Raw genomic sequence first — 21,594 nt, 5'->3', positions numbered from 1 at the left:
ACTGAACTGACTACAAAGTAAAGAAAAACAGAATTATGGACGACAGCAAAGACTTACTGTGGAGCAAAGACGGCATCCACAAAGTACATCCGAACATGACATGACAATCAACAATGTGATTGTTGATGATAAAAACAAGTGAAATATTCTTGATTGCTAAAACAAAGTAGATGTGGGAAATATCTCTCAAAGGAAGACATGAAACTGCTACAGGAAAATACCAAAAATAGAGAAAAAGCCACCAAAATAGGAGCGCAAGACAAGAAGTAAAACACTACACACAGGAAAACAGCAACAAAGTCCAAATAAGTCAGGGTGTGATGTGGCAGGTGGTGACAGTACACCTACTTTGAGACAAGAGCTATAGTGATGCATGCTTGGTTATGCTTTAAAGTCATATCCAACAATTGCGACACCGACTTTTTACTGTCAGCTGAGTTTAGTTTTTGAATGATGTCTGCTGGTGGTGTGCCTCCGCATTTTTTCAACGCAAAAAATGTGCCTTGGCTCAAAAGAAGGTTGAAAAACACTGCTATATACACACACAAAATATTTTAATTCGTATCTAAAATCCCTCATAATGATAGAAAACAAAAATGGCCAAATCATTTACTCATTTTGTCATTCTCTTCTCTAAAAAAGGCTTTTGGTAAATCTGTTTCATTCTGTCTCTTGTTTGTTTACATATAGACTGTAATTCTTGCTTATTATATATTTTTTACTGTTCCCATTCTTCTTCTGCAATGTTTTGCCTTTGCATTGACTTTTAAAAAAATGCCATGTTTGTTTAGTTAATAAAACTCTTTCGGTTAGCAACACATACTGCGCATGCGCCAGTCGCCATCTAGACGCACGATTCTAAACAGGGGTCGCCAGGCAAGGGTTGGAAAGCGTTAGCAAAACGACGACATTGTTGCTGGGTTTGTTCTCTTCTCTGTAAATATAATATATAAATATAAATATAGTTATTGTCACTGAATTATTAATAAACAAATAATCCAAATCGATCATTATTAGTTTGTTTACATTAATGTAAACGGAAATACGAACACATACAGGAAGTGGTTAGGCGGAAGTTGTGTGACGTCACCGCAGAACTTTGCTATTCCCTGCTCGACCATAGCTAGTTAGCTAAAATATCTCAAATATACATTGTTTGTTTTATCATTATTTACCATTACAGTTATTTGTTAGTGCAATTTGAGATTTTTATTTATTTAAAGAGCGAAACAACACAATTTCATCCTTCCTGGTCTCAGCGTCACGTTGAAACGTCTCGGGTTAGCTTAGCTGGCTAGCTGCTAAGAAAGAGACAAAGCGGAAGTGATCGACACGTCGCTAAAGTGTTGTGTGCGTGTGAAAATGTGTCAAGTAGAAATGCTGAGAGTGTTGGTGAAGCAGCGACTAACTGCTGCTGTGGAAGAAATATTTGTAGTGTTAGAAAGAACGATAGCAGAATACGAGGAGGAACTTTCTAGAACAAAAGAGGAGAACGAGCGACAACGTCAACTACTGGACGCTCTTTTCAACAAACATCAACAAACAGGTTTGTTTACTTCTTTACTTTCTTACTCATCCTGACACTTTGACTGTGTCTCTATGTAGTGTTCAATGGCGTGTACATTACTGCCATCTAGTGTCGGAAAACAGCAACTACCTTCAAAACTACTCTGCAAACATTCAAAATGGCTGCTGTTTGTTTACGTTCAGCATTGCAAATGTGGGCCTGTTGCTTGGATTTGACTGACGTCACGTCCGGCTCATGTCCCGCCCATTAAATATGCGTGGTGGTCAATCAATCAATCAATCAATGTTTACTTATATATGACCGGTGCATCCATAGTGGATCTAACATAATAATGTGAGAGTCCAGTCCATAGTGGATCTAACATAATAGTGAGAGTCCAGTCCATAGTGGATCTAACATACTAGTGTGAGAGTCCAGTCCATAGTGGATCTAACATAATAGTGTGAGAGTCCAGTCCATAGTGGATCTAACATAATAGTGTGAGAGTCCAGTCCATAGTGGATCTAACATAATAGTGTGAGAGTCCAGTCCATAGTGGATCTAACATAATAGTGTGAGAGTCCAGTCCATAGTGGATCTAACATAATAGTGTGAGAGTCCAGTCCATAGTGGATCTAACATAATAGTGTGAGAGTCCAGTCCATAGTGGATCTAACATAATAGTGTGAGAGTCCAGTCCATAGTGGATCTAACATAATAGTGTGAGAGTCCAGTCCATAGTGGATCTAACATAATAGTGAGAGTCCAGTCCATAGTGGATCTAACATAATAGTGTGAGAGTCCAGTCCATAGTGGATCTAACATAATAGTGAGAGTCCAGTCCATAGTGGATCTAACATAATAGTGAGAGAGTCCAGTCCATAGTGGATCTAACATAATAGTGTGAGAGTCCAGTCCATAGTGGATCTAACATAATAGTGTGAGAGTCCAGTCCATAGTGGATCTAACATAATAGTGAGAGTCCAGTCCATAGTGGATCTAACATAATAGTGAGAGTCCAGTCCATAGTGGATCTAACATAATAGTGTGACAGTCCAGTCCATAGTGGATCTAACATAATAGTGAGAGTCCAGTCCATAGTGGATCTAACATAATAGTGAGAGTCCAGTCCATAGTGGATCTAACATAATAGTGAGAGTCCAGTCCATAGTGGATCTAACATAATAGTGTGAGAGTCCAGTCCATAGTGGATCTAACATAATAGTGTGGAGGCCTGTCCATAGTGGATCTAACATAATAGTGTGAGAGTCCAGTCCATAGTGGATCTAACATAATAGTGTGGAGGCCTGTCCATAGTGGATCTAACATAATAGTGTGAGAGTCCAGTCCATAGTGGATCTAACATAATAGTGAGAGTCCAGTCCATAGTGGATCTAACATAATAGTGAGAGTCCAGTCCATAGTGGATCTAACATAATAGTGAGAGTCCAGTCCATAGTGGATCTAACATAATAGTGAGAGTCCAGTCCAAAATGGAGACACTGCAAATGACTACCTATTGTTTTTTAAATATAAGACACATAAAACGGATGTCGATTGTTAAGATTAAGATGTCAAAAGGCAACAGTGAAGGAGTTTGTGGAGGAAGCCGCTCAGCACTCGATAATGTCAACGTAGGCACTCAGGTTTATAAATAGTCCGTCTGCGTTAGAGCTTATAATAACAATATTGTCAGATAGAGTTGGTGACGAACCCCAAGATGCAGAGATGTCAGGTTCAAACCCCGATGACATCTATTAAACGGACAAGAAGCAAGGAATTAAACAGAGACAGGATTAAATTTGGCTCATGAGGAGAAACGTCTGGGCTGTACTCTTGTACAGTCTTCCACCACGCTCTGACAAGAGAGTTCTACGCCTCCTCTTTTTTTTGGACTTTCCCTGAATACATAGCATCAGCTGTTTCTAAAAGGAGGGGGGTCGTAAACAGCTGTTGCCCTCGGTCACAAAACAGTTCAAAGAAAAGATGCCTGGAGCTTGCGTCAGGTCCTGCTTCCTCTCCGCTTTGTAGATCTCGGGTCAAGGCGAGATCTTCCTGTGGATCACAATAGATCAAAGAAACCGACACCGTCGTGTCGCTTCCCATCGTACACAGTGGAGTTTTACAAGCCTTTTGCTTGGTAAGATCAAAGACAGCTTTTGTCTCCTCGCCGGGAACTCATGGGAACAGAACATTTTGTGATAACTTACATGCAATAATGCTGACACTTGATGCAGGAAAACATTATTTAATGTCCAAAAGAAACCAGGAAACGGGCAAACTGGAAACAGCTAACAGGATACAGCTAACAGGATACAGCTAACAGGAAACCAAGAAACAAGGAGCCAGGAGACAGCAAACTGCAAATAGCTCACAGCAAACAGTCTACAGCATACAATCGTGGTCATGTCTCTCATAATGATTGTGAACGATAGGCAACATTTCCAAAAAAAAGTGCACTTCCCCTTTAAGAATTCTAACGTTGGTGACCCAGTAGTGAAACCTAAACTTTGGTAGCGCCAATCCTTCCGACAACTTACTTCTACTCGAGCTCATTTTGTAACCAGACACGTGTCCCAAAGTTCGGAGAGTACTTAAGGCTGGTGGAGAGCTCCGAGACATGCAGGAGGAGGAGAGACCTTCACCTGCACATTGTGCCTACATGTGTTTGTAATAAGCAGATTATTACATATGTTTAGCTTGCGTGCTATTGTGTGCTTTGCTGTTGTTTAGCTGCTAACTGGACAGTGCAGTTATTATCAGTTCACTGTTAAATATTAGATTTCAAAAAATTAGATGGTATTATTAAAGGCCTACTGAAAGCCACTACTAGCGACCACGCAGTCTGATAGTTTATATATCAATGATGACATCTTAACATTGCAACACATGCCAATACGGCCGGGTTAACTTATAAAGTGACATTTTAAACTTCCCAGGAAACTTCCGCTTGAAAACGTCGCGGTATGATGACGTATGCGTGTGACGTCACGAGGTCAAGGGAAGTGTTTGGACCCAATTCAAATACCTCTGTTTTCTTCGACAAAATTCCACAGTTTTCTGGACATCTGTGTTGGTGAATCTTTTGCAATTTGTTTAATGAACAATGGAGGCTGCAAAGAAGAAAGTTGTAGGTGCAATCGGTGGAGCGGCGGACTACAGCAACACCAACACCAGGAGGTTGTGTTGTGTTTTGAGCAGGATAGCAGACGCACTACAGTGAGTAAGCCCGCCGCCGCATCTAAGTTAGCTTCTGTTTTTTTAGCTTCGCCAAGCTGAATATTATTAATCGTGTATTTACATGTTCATGGTTTAATAGTATTGTTGATCTTCTGTCTATCCATCCAGTCAGGGTTTTTTTTTATTTAGTTTCTATCTGCATTTGAGACTGATGCTATCACGTTGGCCACGTGGCTAGGTTAGCTTCTATTTTTTTAGCTTCGCAAAGCTGAATATTATTAATCATGTATTTACATGTTCATGGTTTAATAGTATTTTTGATCTTCTGTCTATCCATCCAGTCAGGGTTTTTTTTTATTTAGTTTCTATCTGCATTTGAGACTGATGCTATCACGTTGGCTACGTAGCTAGGTTAGCTTCTATTTTTTTTTAGCTTCGCAAAGCTGAATATTATTAATCGTGTATTTACATGTTCATGGTTTAATAGTATTGTTGATCTTCTGTCTATCCATCCAGTCAGGGTTTTTTTAAATTTAGTTTCTATCTGCATTTGAGACTGATGCTATCACGTTGGCTACGTAGCTAGGTTAGCTTCTATTTTTTTAGCTTCGCAAAGCTGAATATTATTAACCGTGTATTTACATGTTCAGTCACTGTGAATGTCCATTTGGCGTTCTGGACTCTCATTTTCAAGAGGATATAGTATCCCAGGTGGTTTAAAATACAAATCTGTGATCCACAATAGAAAAAGGAGAGAGTGTGGAATCCAATGAGCCAGCTTGTACCTAAGTTACGGTCAGAGCGAAAAAAGATACGTCCATCACTGTCTCTCAAGTCCTTCTCTGTAACGTTCCTCATCTACGAATCTTTCATCCTGGCTCAAATTAATGGGGTAATTGTCGCTTTCTTGGTCCGAATCTCTCTCGCTCCATTGTAAACAATGGGGAATTGTGAGGAATACTAGCTCCTGTGACGTCACGCTACTTCCGGTACAGGCAAGGCTTTTTTTTATCAGCGAGCAAAAGTTGCAAACTTTATCGTCGATTTTCTCTACTAAATCCTTTCAGTAAAAATATGGCAATATCGCGAAATGATCAAGTATGACACATAGAATGGATCTGCTATTCCCGTTTAAATAAAAAATAATAATTTCAGTAGGCCTTTAAACAAATGTAACATTTGTTACCACAGGAATAAAGTACAGGATATTGGCACGGTATCGGTTCAGATGTGAAAGGTACCCATCTCTCCCTATTCCTCAAGCGTGTGTGTCAGGTTCAAACACTGATGACATCTATTGAAGAGAGACGCCGGGACACTGTACTCTTGTACAATCTCCAGCACGCTCTGGTCGAAAGATTGTACAACTCCTCCTTTATTAGACTTTCTCTAACCACATGACCACAGCTGCTTCCAGAAGGGAAGTGGGTCGTAAACAGCGTTGCCTTTGGTTACAGAACAGTTAAAAAGAAAAGGTTGTAAACACTTCACAGAAAAGGTCGTAAACGAGTTCAAAAAGAGGTTCGTAAACGAGTTCAAAAAGACGTTCGTAAAACAGTTCAAAAAGGGGTCGCCTGGATGGGACTCCGGTCCTGCCTTCTCCTCGCTTCCTCAGTCCTTGGGAAAGACAATATTTTTCTGTTTGATTCTAATACATGAAAGATGCAGGAACACCTTCAACTTGCTTCCCCCCTACACAGTGGAGTTTTACAAGCCTTACTCTTGGTAGGTTTCAAAGACAGCTTTTGTCTTCTTGCCGGGCACTCAATGTAACACAAAGTTTTTTGTGATAACTTAGAAACAATTATTCTAACAGTGTGTTCCTCTTCTTATGCCCTGCAGACGTCAACGAAGAACATCTTCTCCCTGAGCAGCAGGAATGCAACTCCAGCGTGGAACAGGAGGAGCCACAGTCCCCCCACATTAAGGAGGAAGAGGAGGAACACACTGTCAGTCAGGAGGGAGAGCGTCTTGAAGGACTGGATGAGTTCCCAGTGACTGGTGTCCCTGTGAAGAGTGAAGAAGATGAGGTCAAAGGTGAAAGTGAGGAGCAGAGAGAGGCGGAGCCTCCAAGCAGCAGCTCAACACAACACATGACAACAGAAGGTGATGGAGACCACTGTGGAGGATCACAAGCAGACAAGATCTTAGCTCCACTATTAGATAGCGACCACACATCTTCTCACACTGATGATGAAGACTCTAAAGCTGATAACTCTGAAAACTTCAAATGCTCTCAGTGTGACAACACTTTTAATCACAGTCATACTCTGAAAAAGCACATGAGAAGTCACACTGGACAGAAACCATATTCCTGTTCAGTCTGCGACACACATTATAGTCACCACTCGGCGCTGTTTCGACACATGAGTAAACATGCTGGTGAGAAACCTTTTACCTGCTCAGTTTGTGCTAAAACCTTCCTTTCGAAGAGGTCACTGACAGAACACACAAGAACACACACTGGAGAGAAACCCTTTACGTGCCTTGTGTGTGGTAAAGAATTCCATTTAAAGAGGTCTTGGAAAGAACATACAAGGACCCACACTGGTGAGAAGCCCTACCAATGCTCAATTTGTGATAAAAACTTCTCTCAAAGGTCACATCTGCAAATACACACGCGAAAACACACTGGAGAGAGACCTTTCACCTGCTCAGTGTGTGGGAAAGGTTTCTTTGTGAAGGGGGCTTTGGCAGAACACACAAGAACACACACTGGAGAAAAACCGTATTCGTGTTCAGTGTGCGACTCACATTTTCGTCACCACTCCGGACTGACTCGACACATGAGGAAACACACTGACGAGAGACCTTTTATCTGCTCAGTGTGTGGTCAAGCTTTTCTTTCGATGGAGTCTTTGACAGAACACACGAGAATGCACAGTGGGGAGAAACCGTTTGCCTGCTCAGTTTGTGGTAAAACTTTCCTTTCAAAGAGCTCTTTGACAGAACACACAAGAACACACACTGGAGAGATGCCGTTCACGTGCCAAGTGTGTGGTAAAGAATTCCACTTGAAGAGGTCTCTGACAGAACATGCAAGGACACACACTGGTGAAAAACCTTATAAATGTCCTAATTGTGACAAACATTTCTCTCAAAGGTCACGTTTGCAAACTCACGTACGAACGCACACCGCTGAGAAACCTTTCACCTGCTCAGTTTGTGGTAAAGGTTTCTTTGCGAAGGCGGCGTTGGCGGAACACGTCAGAACACACACTGGAGAAAAACCGTTTTCGTGTTCAGTGTGCGACTCACATTTTTCTCACCATTCAGCGCTGACTCGACACATGAGGAAACACACTGACGAGAGACCTTTTATCTGCTCAATGTGTGGCCAAGCTTTTCTTTCGATGGAGTCTTTGATAGAACACACGAGAACGCACAGTGGGGAGAAACCGTTTGCCTGCTCAGTCTGAGCTCAAAGTTTCTCTGTGAAAGCAAATTTGAGGTCACACATGAGAACACACACCGGACAGACATAAGGTGGCAAATTGAAGCCAGGAAGTTATATAAATGTGGTCTTATATGATATATTAGGATGTATTAACCAGTGTTATCAATCTAACTTCTCCCTGACATGTTTCATGCTATTTGTGCCTTCATCAGCAAGAAACAAAATCTGTTTATTTGTACTGTTTTTTTAAAGCAATCAGCAGATTACCTGTAAATAATCACTGGCCAATTATGGATAAATAAACACAGTGCTGTCATATAAAGAAGTACATGAACTAGTGTCACATTTTTTAAACATGTACTTTGAGTTATTCCTGTGTTTGCTTGTTTAGCCATGTTTTGTGATATAAAGCAATGTCATACAGTCTATTAAAATGGATGGATACTGTATATATTTGAACACGTGTGTTTACTTATTCCCTTAAATATATCCTTATAGAGCGGTTATGTTATGTACTGCACAAGTTTAAACTACAATAAGATGTTAACCAGGCAGTGGCGGGAAAAGCTTCAAATGCACTCAACATTAGTAAAACAGCAAAATCACCGTGGTTCGTTTGAATGCAACTCATTTTTCTTACAAAATATATTTTATGTACTGCAACAAAACTAGCCTCTGTTATTTTAAACAAATAGACTTCGATAACCTGTGTGAAGTCCAAATCTCCCCAAACATGTCGCAAACATTTGTTCTGCGTTTATGCCGTGACGGTTTCTAAGTTATTCTAAAATAGGTTTTCTGACTACCGTATTTCCTTGAATTGGCGCCGGGAATATGGTATTCGCATGCCTCGAATTACAGCCAGGTCAAACTCGTTTCGCAAAATAATTAGCGCATGCTTGGCACTTCCGCCGGGTCAAATATGAGTCATTAAATGACTCCCGCCTCCTGGTGGTAGAGGGCGCTAGTGATCGTTCTTGCAACTGCTGGTACTGCAGGAGAACCGTGCAGCAGAAGAAGACAACCGGCAGCAAGAGTGCGCAGCCATTGTTTGCTTGGACTTTTACCATGGAGGGTTACATATCTAAAATAAAACAGTTTTCTAAACTGGACTTTCAATCGAAGCAGGAGGTAATACTTAAAAGGAAGATCTCCATCGAGACATAGAGACTTTTAAAACTGAAGAAAGATAAGGAAGACTTCTATACCGATGCTTTTCTTCAAAAGGAGCTGGCATGGACTCATTTATACCTAAAGGTAAGACAATAATAACGTTTTTTTTATTAAATGTGCTTTTCATGATAAGGTAAGCGCCGGAGTGAGAAGAGGTTTTAAAATAATTAGCGCATGCTTGGCCATCCCGCAGGCTTCTGGTAAGTGTCGGAGTGACAGGAGGTTTTAAATTAATTAGCGCCCCTGCGGCTATTCAAGGAAATACGGTATATGTCATCCCCCCCAGCTTGTCAAAACTTCCCTAAACCAGTCTCAAAGTATTTTTGGTCTAACTTACTATAGTTTTTAAGTTCATTACAAATTATGATTAAAGTAATTAAAACATATATTTCAAATTGCTATAGAAAGCTATGCTCGTCTTTTTTTTTTTTAATAATGAAGAATGTGACTCATTCTTCCAACAGTTCATCCCTTCGTAGCCAAAATGTCTTCTCATAATTCAACATGTGATAGTCCCATAACTGGATAACATTGTCAACTCTTAATCAAAGTCCTGGCCCTGATGGTTTGCCGCAGGGGTCGGCAACCCAAAACGTTAAAAGAGGCATATTGGACCAAAAATACAAAAAACGAATCGGTCTGGAGCTGCAAAAAATGAAAAGTCTTATATAAGTGTTATAATGAAGGCAACACATGATGTAAGTGTCTATATTAGCTATAACAGCCTACTATCAACATGACTATGTGTCGCAAATCTTCATTGACGGAAATGTTGAAATGTAATATTTATTCTACACATTTTTACAACATTAGTAAATCAGAGGCTACTCAGAAGGTGAGATAACTCCTGGAAATGACTGGCTTTTAATGGCCAAAGGTATAGATGTGTGTGTCCAAGTTAAGGCTGTCTTCTTTTAATAGATTTATTACAATCTTTGGCAAGCTAGGTAATGTTTGCTGTGGTCTGGAACAACATGGCACACAGACAACTATCTGAAATGCAGCCAATATTACATCCAGATAATGTGTCATGAGACATGCAAAACTAAATTACATACAAAGAGGATACAAGTAAAGGATATCAAATGAGGCATACAGCTAGCCTAAATAGCATGTTAGCGTTGATTAGCGTGCAGTCATGCACTGACCAAATATGCTCACCTTTGTGCATTCACGCACAGTATAAAATGTTTGGTGGACAAAATGAGACAAAGAAGGAGTGGAAGATTCTACATGTAAACAAACTATTACCATGAATTGATTTACATGGACCCCGACTTAAACAAGTTGAAAAACTTATTGGGGTGTTACCATTTAGTGGTCAATTGTACGGTATATGTACTGTACTGTGCAATCTACTAATAAAAGTTTCAATCAATCAATCAAAGCATCACAGTCCACACTCACTATGGTGAGTTCAAGAACCGCCGAAATTAGTGGGACAACACGATGTTCACCAAATAGTGTCATCAGTGAAGCATACACACAAACATATTAAACAGTGGTAGTTCTAACAATTAAGAAGGTTTGTGTCATGTTTGTCCTCGAACAAAAAACTAACTAAAATGTATAATGCATATGTTCCTTTTGACTGTACATGTACTGTAAATGTATAATCTATTTATATTATTCACATGTGAATAATGCTGTATAATAGACTGTATTTATGTTATTCACATGTGAATAATGCTGTATAGTACACTGTATTTTTATTATTCACATGTGAATAATGCTGTATAATAGACTGTATTTATGTTATTCACATGTGAATAAAGCTGTATAATACACTGTATTTATATTATTCACATGTGAATAATGTTGTATAATAGACTGTATTTATGTTATTCACATGTGAATAATGCTGTATAATAGACTGCATTTAAATTATTCACATGTGAATAATGCTGTATAATAGACTGTATTTATATTATTCACATGTGAATAATGCTGTATAATAGACTGTATTTATATTATTCACATGTGAATAATGCTGTATAATAGACTGTATTTATGTTATTCACATGTGAATAATGTTGTATACTAGACTGTATTTATGTTATTCACATGTGAATAATGCTGTATAATAGACTGTATTTATAGTATTCACATGTGAATAATGATGTATAATAGACTGTATTTATGTTATTCACATGTGAATAATGCTGTATAATAGACTGTATTTATATTATTCACATGTGAATAATGCTGTATAATAGACTGTATTTTTGTTATTCACATGTGAATAATGCTGTATAATAGACTGTATTTATAGTATTCACATGTGAATAATGATGTATAATAGACTGTATTTATGTTATTCACATGTGAATAATACTGTATAATAGACTGTATTTATATTATTCACATGTGAATAATGCTGTACAATAGACTGTATTTATATTATTCACATGTGAATAATGCTGTATAATAGACTGTATTTATATTATTCACATGTGAATAATGTTGTATAATAGACTGTATTTATGTTATTCACATGTAAATAATGCTGTATAATAGAATGTATCTATATTATTCACATGTGAATAATGCTGTATAATAGACTGTATTTATATTATTCGCATGTGAATAAGGCTGTATAATAGACTGTATTTATATTATTCACATGTGAATAATGCTGTATAATAGACTGTATTTATGTTATTCACATGTGAATAATGCTGTATAATAGACTGTATTTATATTATTTGCATGTGAATAAGGCTGTATAATAGACTGTATTTATATTATTCACATGTGAATAATGCTGTATAATAGACTGTATTTATGTTATTCACATGTGAATAATGCTGTATAATAGACTGTATTTATATTATTCACATGTGAATAATGCTGTATTATAGACTGTATTTATATTATTCACATGTGAATAATGCTGTATAATAGACTGTATTTATATTATTCACATGTGAATAATGCTGTATAATAGACTGTATTTATATTATTCACATGTGAATAATGCTGTATAATAGACTGTATTTATATTATTCACATGTGAATAATTCTGTATAATAGACTGTATTTATGTTATTCACATGTTTAACTTGTTAACAATATTAACTATATGTGTTAAACATGCTTGTATTATCTTTAAACACCTTTAACTTGTTAACAATATTAACTATATGTGTTAAACATGCTTGTATTATCTTTAAACACCTTTAACTTGTTAACAATATTAACTTTATGTGTTAAACAGGCTTGTGTTATCTTTAAACACCTTTAACTTGTTAACAATATTAACTATATGTGTTAAACATGCTTGTGTTATCTTTAAACACCTTTAACTTGTTAACAATATTAACTATATGTGTAAAACATGCTTGTATTATCTTTAAACACATTTAACTTGTTAACAATATTAACTATATGTGTTAAACATGCATGTATTATCTTTAAACACCTTTAACTATATGTGTTAAACATGCTTGTATTATCATTAAACACCTTTAAATTATTAACAATATTAACTATATGTGTTAAACATGCTTGTTTTATCATTAAACACCTTTAAATTGTTAACAAAAACATATATTTCATAAATAGGTAAATATAAGTTATACATATGAATGAGGTAGATCCCCACGACTTGATCAATTGAAAAGTAGCTCGCCTGCAGAAAAAGTGTGGGCACCCCTGCTGTAGAGCATGAGTTCAAATATAAAGTATTATACTTATTTGGGTTTATATTAAGGTATATATTTGGTGTATACCGTGAGCTCTTATTTTGAAGGCGCTAAGAGCGGAAGTGGTGACACGTTGTGGTGGAGCGGAGTTTATATATGTTGCCTATTCTGTATAAAAGTACAAAACAGCAAACACGGAGGCTCCAGTTTTACACGAGGACCACTTTATTTTCTTTGTTTTCAAAAACTGCTCCACCACAACGTGCCACCACTTCCGCTCTTAGCGCCTTCAAAATAAGAGCTAAAGGCATATACCATATAACAGCTCATAACAGTAACTTAACATCACAAAGAGGCAAGTCCATTAAAAAATAGTTTACATAAACATAAATAATATCAATCGATCGTTATTAGTTTGTTTACATTATATTCAAACGGAAATACGAACACATACAGGAAGTGGTTAGGCGGAAGTTGTGCGACGTCACCGGATAACTTTTCTATTCGCTGCTCGACCGTAGCTAGTTAGCTAAAATATCTCAAATATATATTGTTTGTTTGATTAATAATAACCACTACAGTTTATATTTAGTGAAACGTAAGATTTTGTTTATTTAAAGAGCGAAACAACACGATTTCATCCTTCCTGGTTTCAGCGTCACGTTGAAACGTCTCAGGCTAGCTTAGCTCGCTAGCTGCTAAGAAAGAGACAAAGCGGAAGTGATCGACACGTCGCTAAGTGTGCGTGTAAAGTGTGAAAATGTGCAAAGTAGAAATGCTGAGAGTGTTGGTGAAGCAGCGACTAACTGCTGCTGTGGAAGAAATATTTGTAGTGTTAGAAAGAACGATAGCAGAATACGAGGAGGAACTTTCTAGAACAAAAGAGGAGAACGAGCGACAACGTCAACTACTGGACGCTCTTTTCAACAAACATCAACAAACAGGTTTGTTTACTTCTTTACTCTCTTACTCATCCTGACACTTTGACTGTGTCTCTGTGTAGTGTTCACTAGCGTGTACATTACTGCCATCTAGTGTCTGAAAACAGCAACTACCTTCAAAACTACTCTTCTGCAAACATTCAAAATGGCTGCTGTTTGTTTACATTCAGCATTGCACACGTGGGCCTGTTGCTGTAGAGCAGTGTTTTTCAACCTTTTTGGAGCCAAGGCACATTTTTTGCGTTGAAAGAATGCGGAGGCACACCACCAGCAGACATCATTCAACAACTAAACTCAGCTGACAGTAAAAAGTCACAATTGTTGGATATGACTTTAAAGCATAACCAAGCATGCATCACTATAGCTCTTGTCTCAAAGTAGGTGTACTGTCACCACCTGTCACATCACACCCTGACTTATTTGGACTTTTCTGCTGTTTTCCTGTGTGTAGTGTTTTACTTCTTGTCTTGCGCTCCTATTTTGGTGGCTTTTTCTCTTTTTTTGGTATTTTCCTGTCGCAGTTTCATGTCTTCCTTTGAGCGATATTTCCCGCATCTACTTTGTTTTAGCAATCAAGAATATTTCACTTGTTTTTATCATCAACAATCACATTGTTGATTGTCATGTTAGGTTCGGATGTACTTTGTGGACGCCGTCTTTGTTCCACAGTAAGTCTTTGCTGTTGTCCAGCATTCTGTTTTTGTTTACTTTGTAGCCAGTTCAGTTTTAGTTTAGTTCTGCATAGCCTTCCCTAAGCTTCAATTAGGGATGTCCGATAATGGCTTTTTGCCGATATCCGATATGCCGATATTGTCCAACTCTTTAATTACCGATACTGATATCAACCGATACCGATATCAACCGATATATACAGTCGTGGAATTAACACATTATTATGCCTAATTTGGACAACCAGGTATGGTGAAGATAAGGTACTTTTTAAAAAAATGAATAAAATAAAATAAGATAAATAAATTAAAAACATTTTCTTGAATAAAAAAGAAAGTAAAACAATATAAAAACAGTTACATAGAAACTAGTAATTAATGAAAATGTGTAAAATTAACTGTTAAAGGTTAGTACTATTAGTGGAGCAGCAGCACGCACAATCATGTGTGCTTACGGACTGTATCCCTTGCAGACTGTATTGATATATATTGATATATAATGTAGGAAGCAGAATATTAATAACAGAAAGAAACAACCCTTTTGTGTGAATGAGTGTAAATGGGGGAGGGAGGTTTTGTGGGTTGGTGCACTAATTGTAAGTGTATCTTGTGTTTTTTATGTGGATTTAATAAAAAAAAAAAAAAAAAAAAACGATACTGATAATAAAAAAACCCAATACCGATAATTTCCGATGTTACATTTTAACGCATTTATCGGCCGATAATATCGGCAGACCGATAATATCGGCAGACCGATATTATCGGACATCTCTAGCTTCAATGCCTTTTCTTAGGGGCACTCACCTTTTGTTTATTTTTGGTTTAAGCATTAGACACCTTTTTACCTGCACACTGCCTCCCGCTGTTTCCCACATCTACAAAGCAATTAGCTACCTGCTGCCACCTACTGATATGGAAGAGTATTACACGGTTACTCTGCCGAGCTCTAGACAGCACCGACACTCAACGACAACACATCATTTGCAGACTATAATTACTGCTTTGCAAAAAATATATTTAATCCAAATAGGTGAAATGAGATCATCTCCCACACCAGACTGTATCTCAGTGGTTGAAAAAAAACTGCTGTAGATATCTTCAAATGTAAAACAAGTGGATTATACACTCTTAAGAATAAATTATTTTCACAAGATCTCCAAGGCGGACTTTTCAAACTGCACTCAGGAGGAGTAAAAGTACAAAAGTTTAGGTACGTCATTTCTTTACATCTGGTTATACATTAATCATAAAATACGATGTTTTACTTTTAGTCATGCAGTTTATCTCCTGTTGCAGGTCATATGTTTCTCTCATTTTTTAATTGATGTCCGTATTTGCTTTTAATGTCGTGAAGTCAAAGTTACATTAAAGGCCTACTGAAAGCCACTACTAGCGACCACGCAGTCTGATAGTTTATGTATCAATGATGAAATCTTAACATTGCAACACATGCCAATACGGCCGGGTTAACTTATAAAGTGACATTTTAAATTTCCCGGGAAATATCCGGCTGAAACGTCGCGGTATGATGACGTATGCGCGTGACGAAGTCAGAGTAACGGAAGTTATGGTACCCCGTAGAATCCTATACAAAAAGCTCTGTTTTCATTTCATAATTCCACAGTATTCTGGACATCTTTTGCAATTTGTTTAATGAACAATGAAGGCTGCAAAGAAGACAGTTGTAGGTGGGATCAGTGTATTAGCAGCGGACTACAGCAACACAACCAGGAGGACTTTGTTGGAGAGCAGACGCGCTAGCCGCCGACCTCACCTTGACTTCCTACGTCTCCGGGCCGCCAAACGCATCGGGTGAAGTCCTTCGTCCTTCTGCCGATCGCTGGAACGCAGGTGAGCACGGGTGTTGATGAGCAAATGAGGGCTGGCTGGCGTAGGTGGAGAGCTAAGGTTTTTAGCATAGCTCTGTGCGGTCCGGTTGCTAAGTTAGCTTCAATGGCGTCGTTAGCACAGCATTGTTAACCTTCGCCAGCCTGGAAAGCATTAACCGTGTATTTACATGTCCACGGTTTAATAGTATTGTTGATTTTCTATCTATCCTTCCAGTCAGGGGTTTATTTCTTTTGTTTCTATATGCAGTTAAAGCACGATGCTATCACGTTAGCTCGTAGCTAAAGCATTTCGCCGATGTATTGTCGTGGAGATAAAAGGCACTGAATGTCCATTTCGCGTTCTCGACTCTCATTTTCAAGAGGATATAGTATCCCAGGTGGTTTAAAATACAAATCCATGATCCACAATAGAAAAAGGAGAGTGTGGAATCCAATGAGCCAGCTTGTACCTAAGTTACGGTCAGAGAGAAAAAAGATACGTCCATCACTGCCTCTCAAGTCCTTCACTGTAACGTTCCTCATCTACAAATCTTTCATCCTCGCTCAAATTAATGGGGTAATCGTCACTTTCTCGGTCCGAATCTCTCTCGCTCCATTGTAAACAACGGGGAATTGTGAGGAATACTAGCTCCTGTGACGTCACGCTACTTCCGCTACAGGCAAGGCTTTTTTTTATCAGCGAGCAAAAGTTGCGAACTTTATCGACGTTGTTCTCTACTAAATCCTTTCAGCAAAAATATGGCAATATCGCGAAAAGATCAAGTATGGCACATAGAATGGATCTGCTATTCCCGTTTAAATAAAAAAAAAATCATTTCAGTAGGCCTTTAAGGTTTAGCTACTTCCCTGTGGTCCAGCAATGTTTAGTTCCAGCAATATTTTGCAATATTTACATTTCTCGATGCTAGAAATTGCAACATACACACTATCACAACAACACACAAACGTATTCCATGTGGAAGTTTCCTACAGAAAAGTGTTCATATGTTTGATTGATTGATTGATTGAGACTTGTATTAGTAGATTGCACAGTGAAGTACATATTCCGTACAATTGACCACTAAATGGTAACACCCCAATAAGTTTTTCAACTTGTTTAAGTCGGGGTCCACGTTAAGTAAGTTATAAACAAGTTCATACAGGCATTGACAATCTTTGGAACTAAACAAAATACATATTGGCGATATTCGTTCATGTATGCAACATTTTCACTCTGCTTTAAATTGAATCCTAGAAATGCGCTTGTTTTCTCACCGCGCGTTTATTTTGTGTACACTACTGAATTGGGGTCTTATGGCCGCTTATGTGGACACTTATACTGCCATCTGGTGGTGTCAGAAGAGTATAACATACAATGGAATTTGGAAAATAATGTGTAAAAATAAGAATCAGCATGTCACTAAACATGAAGTACACATTTGTGTACTTATGGACTAAGTACATCATATCAAAAGATGATTCTTAGTTTTTATTCTAATTAGGGTCCAATAAACCCAAATAGCAAAGAGAAATTTAAAAAAAGCATGTAAACAAACAGCTTGGCCCTTAAGAGGTTTTAAAAAGACCCCAACATTTTTTTTGCAATGTTTTATTTGAATTTGTTTGCTCAAAACCTGCTAACAGTTTCATCTGAAGACCGTGTCGGGTTATTTTGAAGTCAAATTTGTCACACCGGTCGCAGCCTTTTTACATATTATGCATTTCGAGTAGAGATGTCTGATAATGGCTTTTTTGCCGATATCCGATATTTCAATATTGTCCAACTCTTAATTACCAATTCCGATATCAAGCGATACCGATATGTACAGTGGTGGAATGAACACATTATTATGCCTAATTTTGTTGTGATTCCCCGCTGGATGCATTAAACAATGTAACAAGGTTTTCCAAAATAAATCAACTCAAGTTACGGAAAAAAAATCACAAAGTGCATTATTCTTTTTAACATGCCTCAAAACAGCAGCTTGGAATTTGGGACATTCTCTCCCTGGGTAGGGGGTAGCGGGGGTGTATATTGTAGAGTCCCGGAAGAGTTAGTGCTGCAAGGGGTTCTGGGTATTTGTTGTGTTGTGTTTATGTTGTGTTACGGTGCGGATGTTCTCCCGAAATGTGTTTGTCATTCTTGTTTGGTGTGGGTTCACAGTGTGGCGCATATTTGTAACAGTGTTAAACTTGTTTATACGGCCACCCTCAGTGTGACCTGTATGGCTGTTGACCAAGAATGCCTTGCATTCACTTGTGTGTGTGAAAAGCCGTAGATATTATGTGACTGGGCCTGACGCTCTGTACTTCTCCCTACGCCCGTGTACAAAGCGGCCTTTTAAAAAGTCATACATTTTACTTTTTGAAACTGATACCGATAATTTTGAAACCTATACCGATACTTTCCGTCTCCTGTGAGAACATAACACCTTTTCATATCAAATAGAAACATTTTGGAAGCACAATAATATGACTTGATTAAGCAAAGCTTGCCTTCTTGTGTCCCCTGCAGATATTGAGCACATCAAAGAGGAGGAGGACGAAGAGAAGATTGAAGGCCTGGAGGAAGCGGACAACAGCAAGTTCCCAGTGATTGGCGTCGTTGTGAAGAGTGAAGATGATGAGGAGAAGAGAGAGGCGGAGCCTCCAAGCAGCAGCGCCGCACAACACATGACAACAGAAGGTGATGGTGGAGGATCACAAGCAGACAAGCTCTTAGCTCCACTTTCAGATAGCGACAACATGACCTCTCACTCTGCTGACACTGATGATGATGAGCAGGCTAAAGCTGACGAGACATGTCACGCTGACAACACCCGCTTTCCATGCGCTCACTGTGACAAAACTTTTAGTGACAGCAGTAACCTGAAACGACACCTAAGAAGTCACACAGGAGAGAAACCGTTCACCTGCTCCGTTTGCGGCAAGACATTTTTGCAGAAGATAAATTTGACAGCACACACGAGGACGCACACCGGAGAAAAACCATTTTCCTGTTCGGTGTGCGACACACATTTCCGCCATCATTCAGCGCTGACCCGACACATGAGACGACACACCGGTGAGAAACCGTTTACCTGCCCGGTGTGCGGCAAAGCCTTCCTTCTGAAGGGGTCCTTGACGGAACACACGAGGACACACACTGGCGAGAAACCTTTCAAGTGCTTATTTTGTGGCAAAAACTTCTCTCAAAAGACACACCTGAGAACTCACACCAGAACACACACTGGAGAGAAACCTTTTGCCTGCTCAGTCTGCGGTCAAAGGTTCTCTGTTAAAGCAGGCTTGACGTCGCACATGAGAACACACCCTGGAAAGAGCTGAAGAAGCCAAAAGACGTTTGTTTAAACCGGCCCTTCTCAAATACTGGAGCGGGCCCCCCTGGGGGACTTGGTGCGATTTCAGGTGGGGGGGGGGGGGTGACCTCGGGGAAACTTGCTTTTTTGCCGTACTAGAATATGAGCAAAGCGTATTGCTTCACTGTGACTACAGTGGGAGACGTGGAAAGACCAGTTTGTTGTTTTCTTCACGGTTAATAAGATTATAATGTTATGCAGAGGTGTACTTATAACAATTTAATAGGTATTCAATTGAATAGACTGCAAAGACAAGATACTGAACTGGCAAACTTTGTTATTTTTTGCAAATATTAGCTCATTTGGAATTTGATGCCTGCAACATGTTTCAAAAAAGCTGGCACAAGTGGCAAAAAAGAGTGAGAAAGTTGAGGAATGCTCATCAAAGACTTATTTGGAACATCCCACAGGTGAACAGGCTAATTGGGAACAGGTGGGTGCCATGATTGGGTATAAAAGCAGCTTCCATGAAATGCTCACTCATTCACAAACAAGGACGGGGCGAGGGTCACCACTTTGTCAACAAATGCCTGAGCAAATTGTTTAAGAACAACATTTCTCAAGCAGCTATTGCAAGGAATTTAGGGATTTCACCATCTACGCTCCGTAATATCATCAAAAGGTTCAGAGAATCTGGAGAAATCACTGCACGTAAGCGGCAAGGGCGAAAACCAACATTGAATGCCCGTGACCGTCGATACTTCAGGCAGTACTGCATCAAAAAGAGACATCAGTGTGTAAAGGATATCACCACATGGGCTCAGGAACACTTCAGAAAACCACTGTCAGTAACTACAGTTGGTCGCTACATCTGTAAGTGCAAGTTAAAACTCTACTGTGCAAAGCCATTTATCAGCAACACCCAGAAACGCTTCGCTGGGCCCAAGCTCATCTAAGATGGACTGATGCAAAGTGGGAAAGTGTTCTGTGGTCGGACGAGTCCACATTTCAAATAGTTTTTGGAAACTGTGGACGTCGTGTCCTCCGGACCAAAGAGGAAAAGAACCATCCGAACTGTTCTAGGGTGAAAGTGTAAAAGGCAGCATGTGTGATGGTATGGGGGTGTATTAGTGGTCAAGACATGGGTAACTTACACATCTGTGAAGGCACCATTAATGCTGAAAGGTACATACAGCTTTTGGAGCAACATATGTTGTTATCATGGACGCCCCTGCTTATTTCAGCAAGACAATGCCAAGCCAGGTGTTACATCAACGTGGCTTCATAGTAGAAGAGTGCGGGTACTAGACTGGCCTGCCTGTAGTCCAGACATTGAAAATGTGTGGCAGCTAAAATATGAGAAGGGAGACTGTTGAACAACTTAAGCTGTACATCAAGCAAGAATGGGAAAGAATTCCACTTCAAAAATGTGTCTCCTCACTTCCCAAACCTTTACTGAGTGTTGTTAAAAGGAAAGGCCATGTAACACACTGGTAAAAATGCCCTTTTTGCAATGTGTTGCTGCCATTAAATTCTAAGTTCATGATTATTTGCAAAAAAATAGCAAAGTTTCTCAGTGTGAACATGAAATATCTTGTCTTTGCAGTCTATTCAATTGAATATAAGTTGGAAAGGATTTGTTGTATTCTCTTTTTATTTACCTTTTACACAACGTGACAACTTCACTGCTTTTGGCTTTTCTATTTACAGTCGCGATAGAGAGTGGAGGGGGAAGGGGAAGGGGGGGCAACATATGTTCTACTTCCTGGGGGGACGTAACATAAAATAATAGAGAAGCACTTGTTTAAACCAATGACAAATAGTGTAAATAACCACATTTGTATGCCACTTGCAACACAATCCATAAAAGTTTGTGTATTGGATTAAAAAATAACTTCAAGTTGCCAAACAAATGTTTATTGTGTATATAGTTAAGTAAAATGCAACTGAAGCGCT

The 21,594-nt window shown here is 38.8% G+C and overlaps 2 protein-coding genes across 2 annotated transcripts; both read left to right on the top strand.

Moving 5' to 3' along the window:
• The first annotated feature begins 1,076 nt into the window (after positions 1-1,076).
• LOC133630129 (gastrula zinc finger protein XlCGF57.1-like) lies at positions 1,077-8,505 on the top strand. Its single transcript, XM_062021474.1, has 2 exons — positions 1,077-1,546; positions 6,530-8,505. The coding sequence occupies exons 1-2, from the start codon at positions 1,363-1,365 to the stop codon at positions 8,104-8,106; spliced, it is 1,761 nt and encodes a 586-aa protein (XP_061877458.1). The 5' UTR covers positions 1,077-1,362; the 3' UTR covers positions 8,107-8,505.
• A 4,988-nt stretch (positions 8,506-13,493) lies between these two features.
• Positions 13,494-19,693, top strand: LOC133630190 (zinc finger protein 135-like). The gene is made up of 2 exons (XM_062021613.1): positions 13,494-13,845; positions 18,855-19,693. Exons 1-2 carry the CDS (start codon positions 13,662-13,664, stop codon positions 19,664-19,666), a joined length of 996 nt encoding a protein of 331 aa, XP_061877597.1. The 5' UTR covers positions 13,494-13,661; the 3' UTR covers positions 19,667-19,693.
• Positions 19,694-21,594: the final 1,901 nt, after the last annotated feature.

This window comes from Entelurus aequoreus, linkage group LG02 (genome assembly GCF_033978785.1).
Source record: "Entelurus aequoreus isolate RoL-2023_Sb linkage group LG02, RoL_Eaeq_v1.1, whole genome shotgun sequence".
Taxonomy (NCBI): Eukaryota; Metazoa; Chordata; class Actinopteri; order Syngnathiformes; family Syngnathidae; genus Entelurus; species Entelurus aequoreus.
Note: the sequence above shows the minus strand (reverse complement) of the source record. Positions and strands in the feature narration are given on the sequence as shown.

What these genes read in the sequence shown, in the direction of transcription:
- LOC133630129 (XM_062021474.1), top strand. Translation starts at nt 1,363, where the DNA reads ATGTGTCAAGTAGAAATGCTGAGAGTGTTGGTGAAGCAGCGACTAACT. An exon ending in CAACAAACATCAACAAACAG is followed by an intron (nt 1,547 to 6,529) that starts GTTTGTTTACTT and finishes TATGCCCTGCAG; the next exon opens with ACGTCAACGAAGAACATCTT.
- LOC133630190 (XM_062021613.1), top strand. Translation starts at nt 13,662, where the DNA reads ATGTGCAAAGTAGAAATGCTGAGAGTGTTGGTGAAGCAGCGACTAACT. An exon ending in CAACAAACATCAACAAACAG is followed by an intron (nt 13,846 to 18,854) that starts GTTTGTTTACTT and finishes TGTCCCCTGCAG; the next exon opens with ATATTGAGCACATCAAAGAG.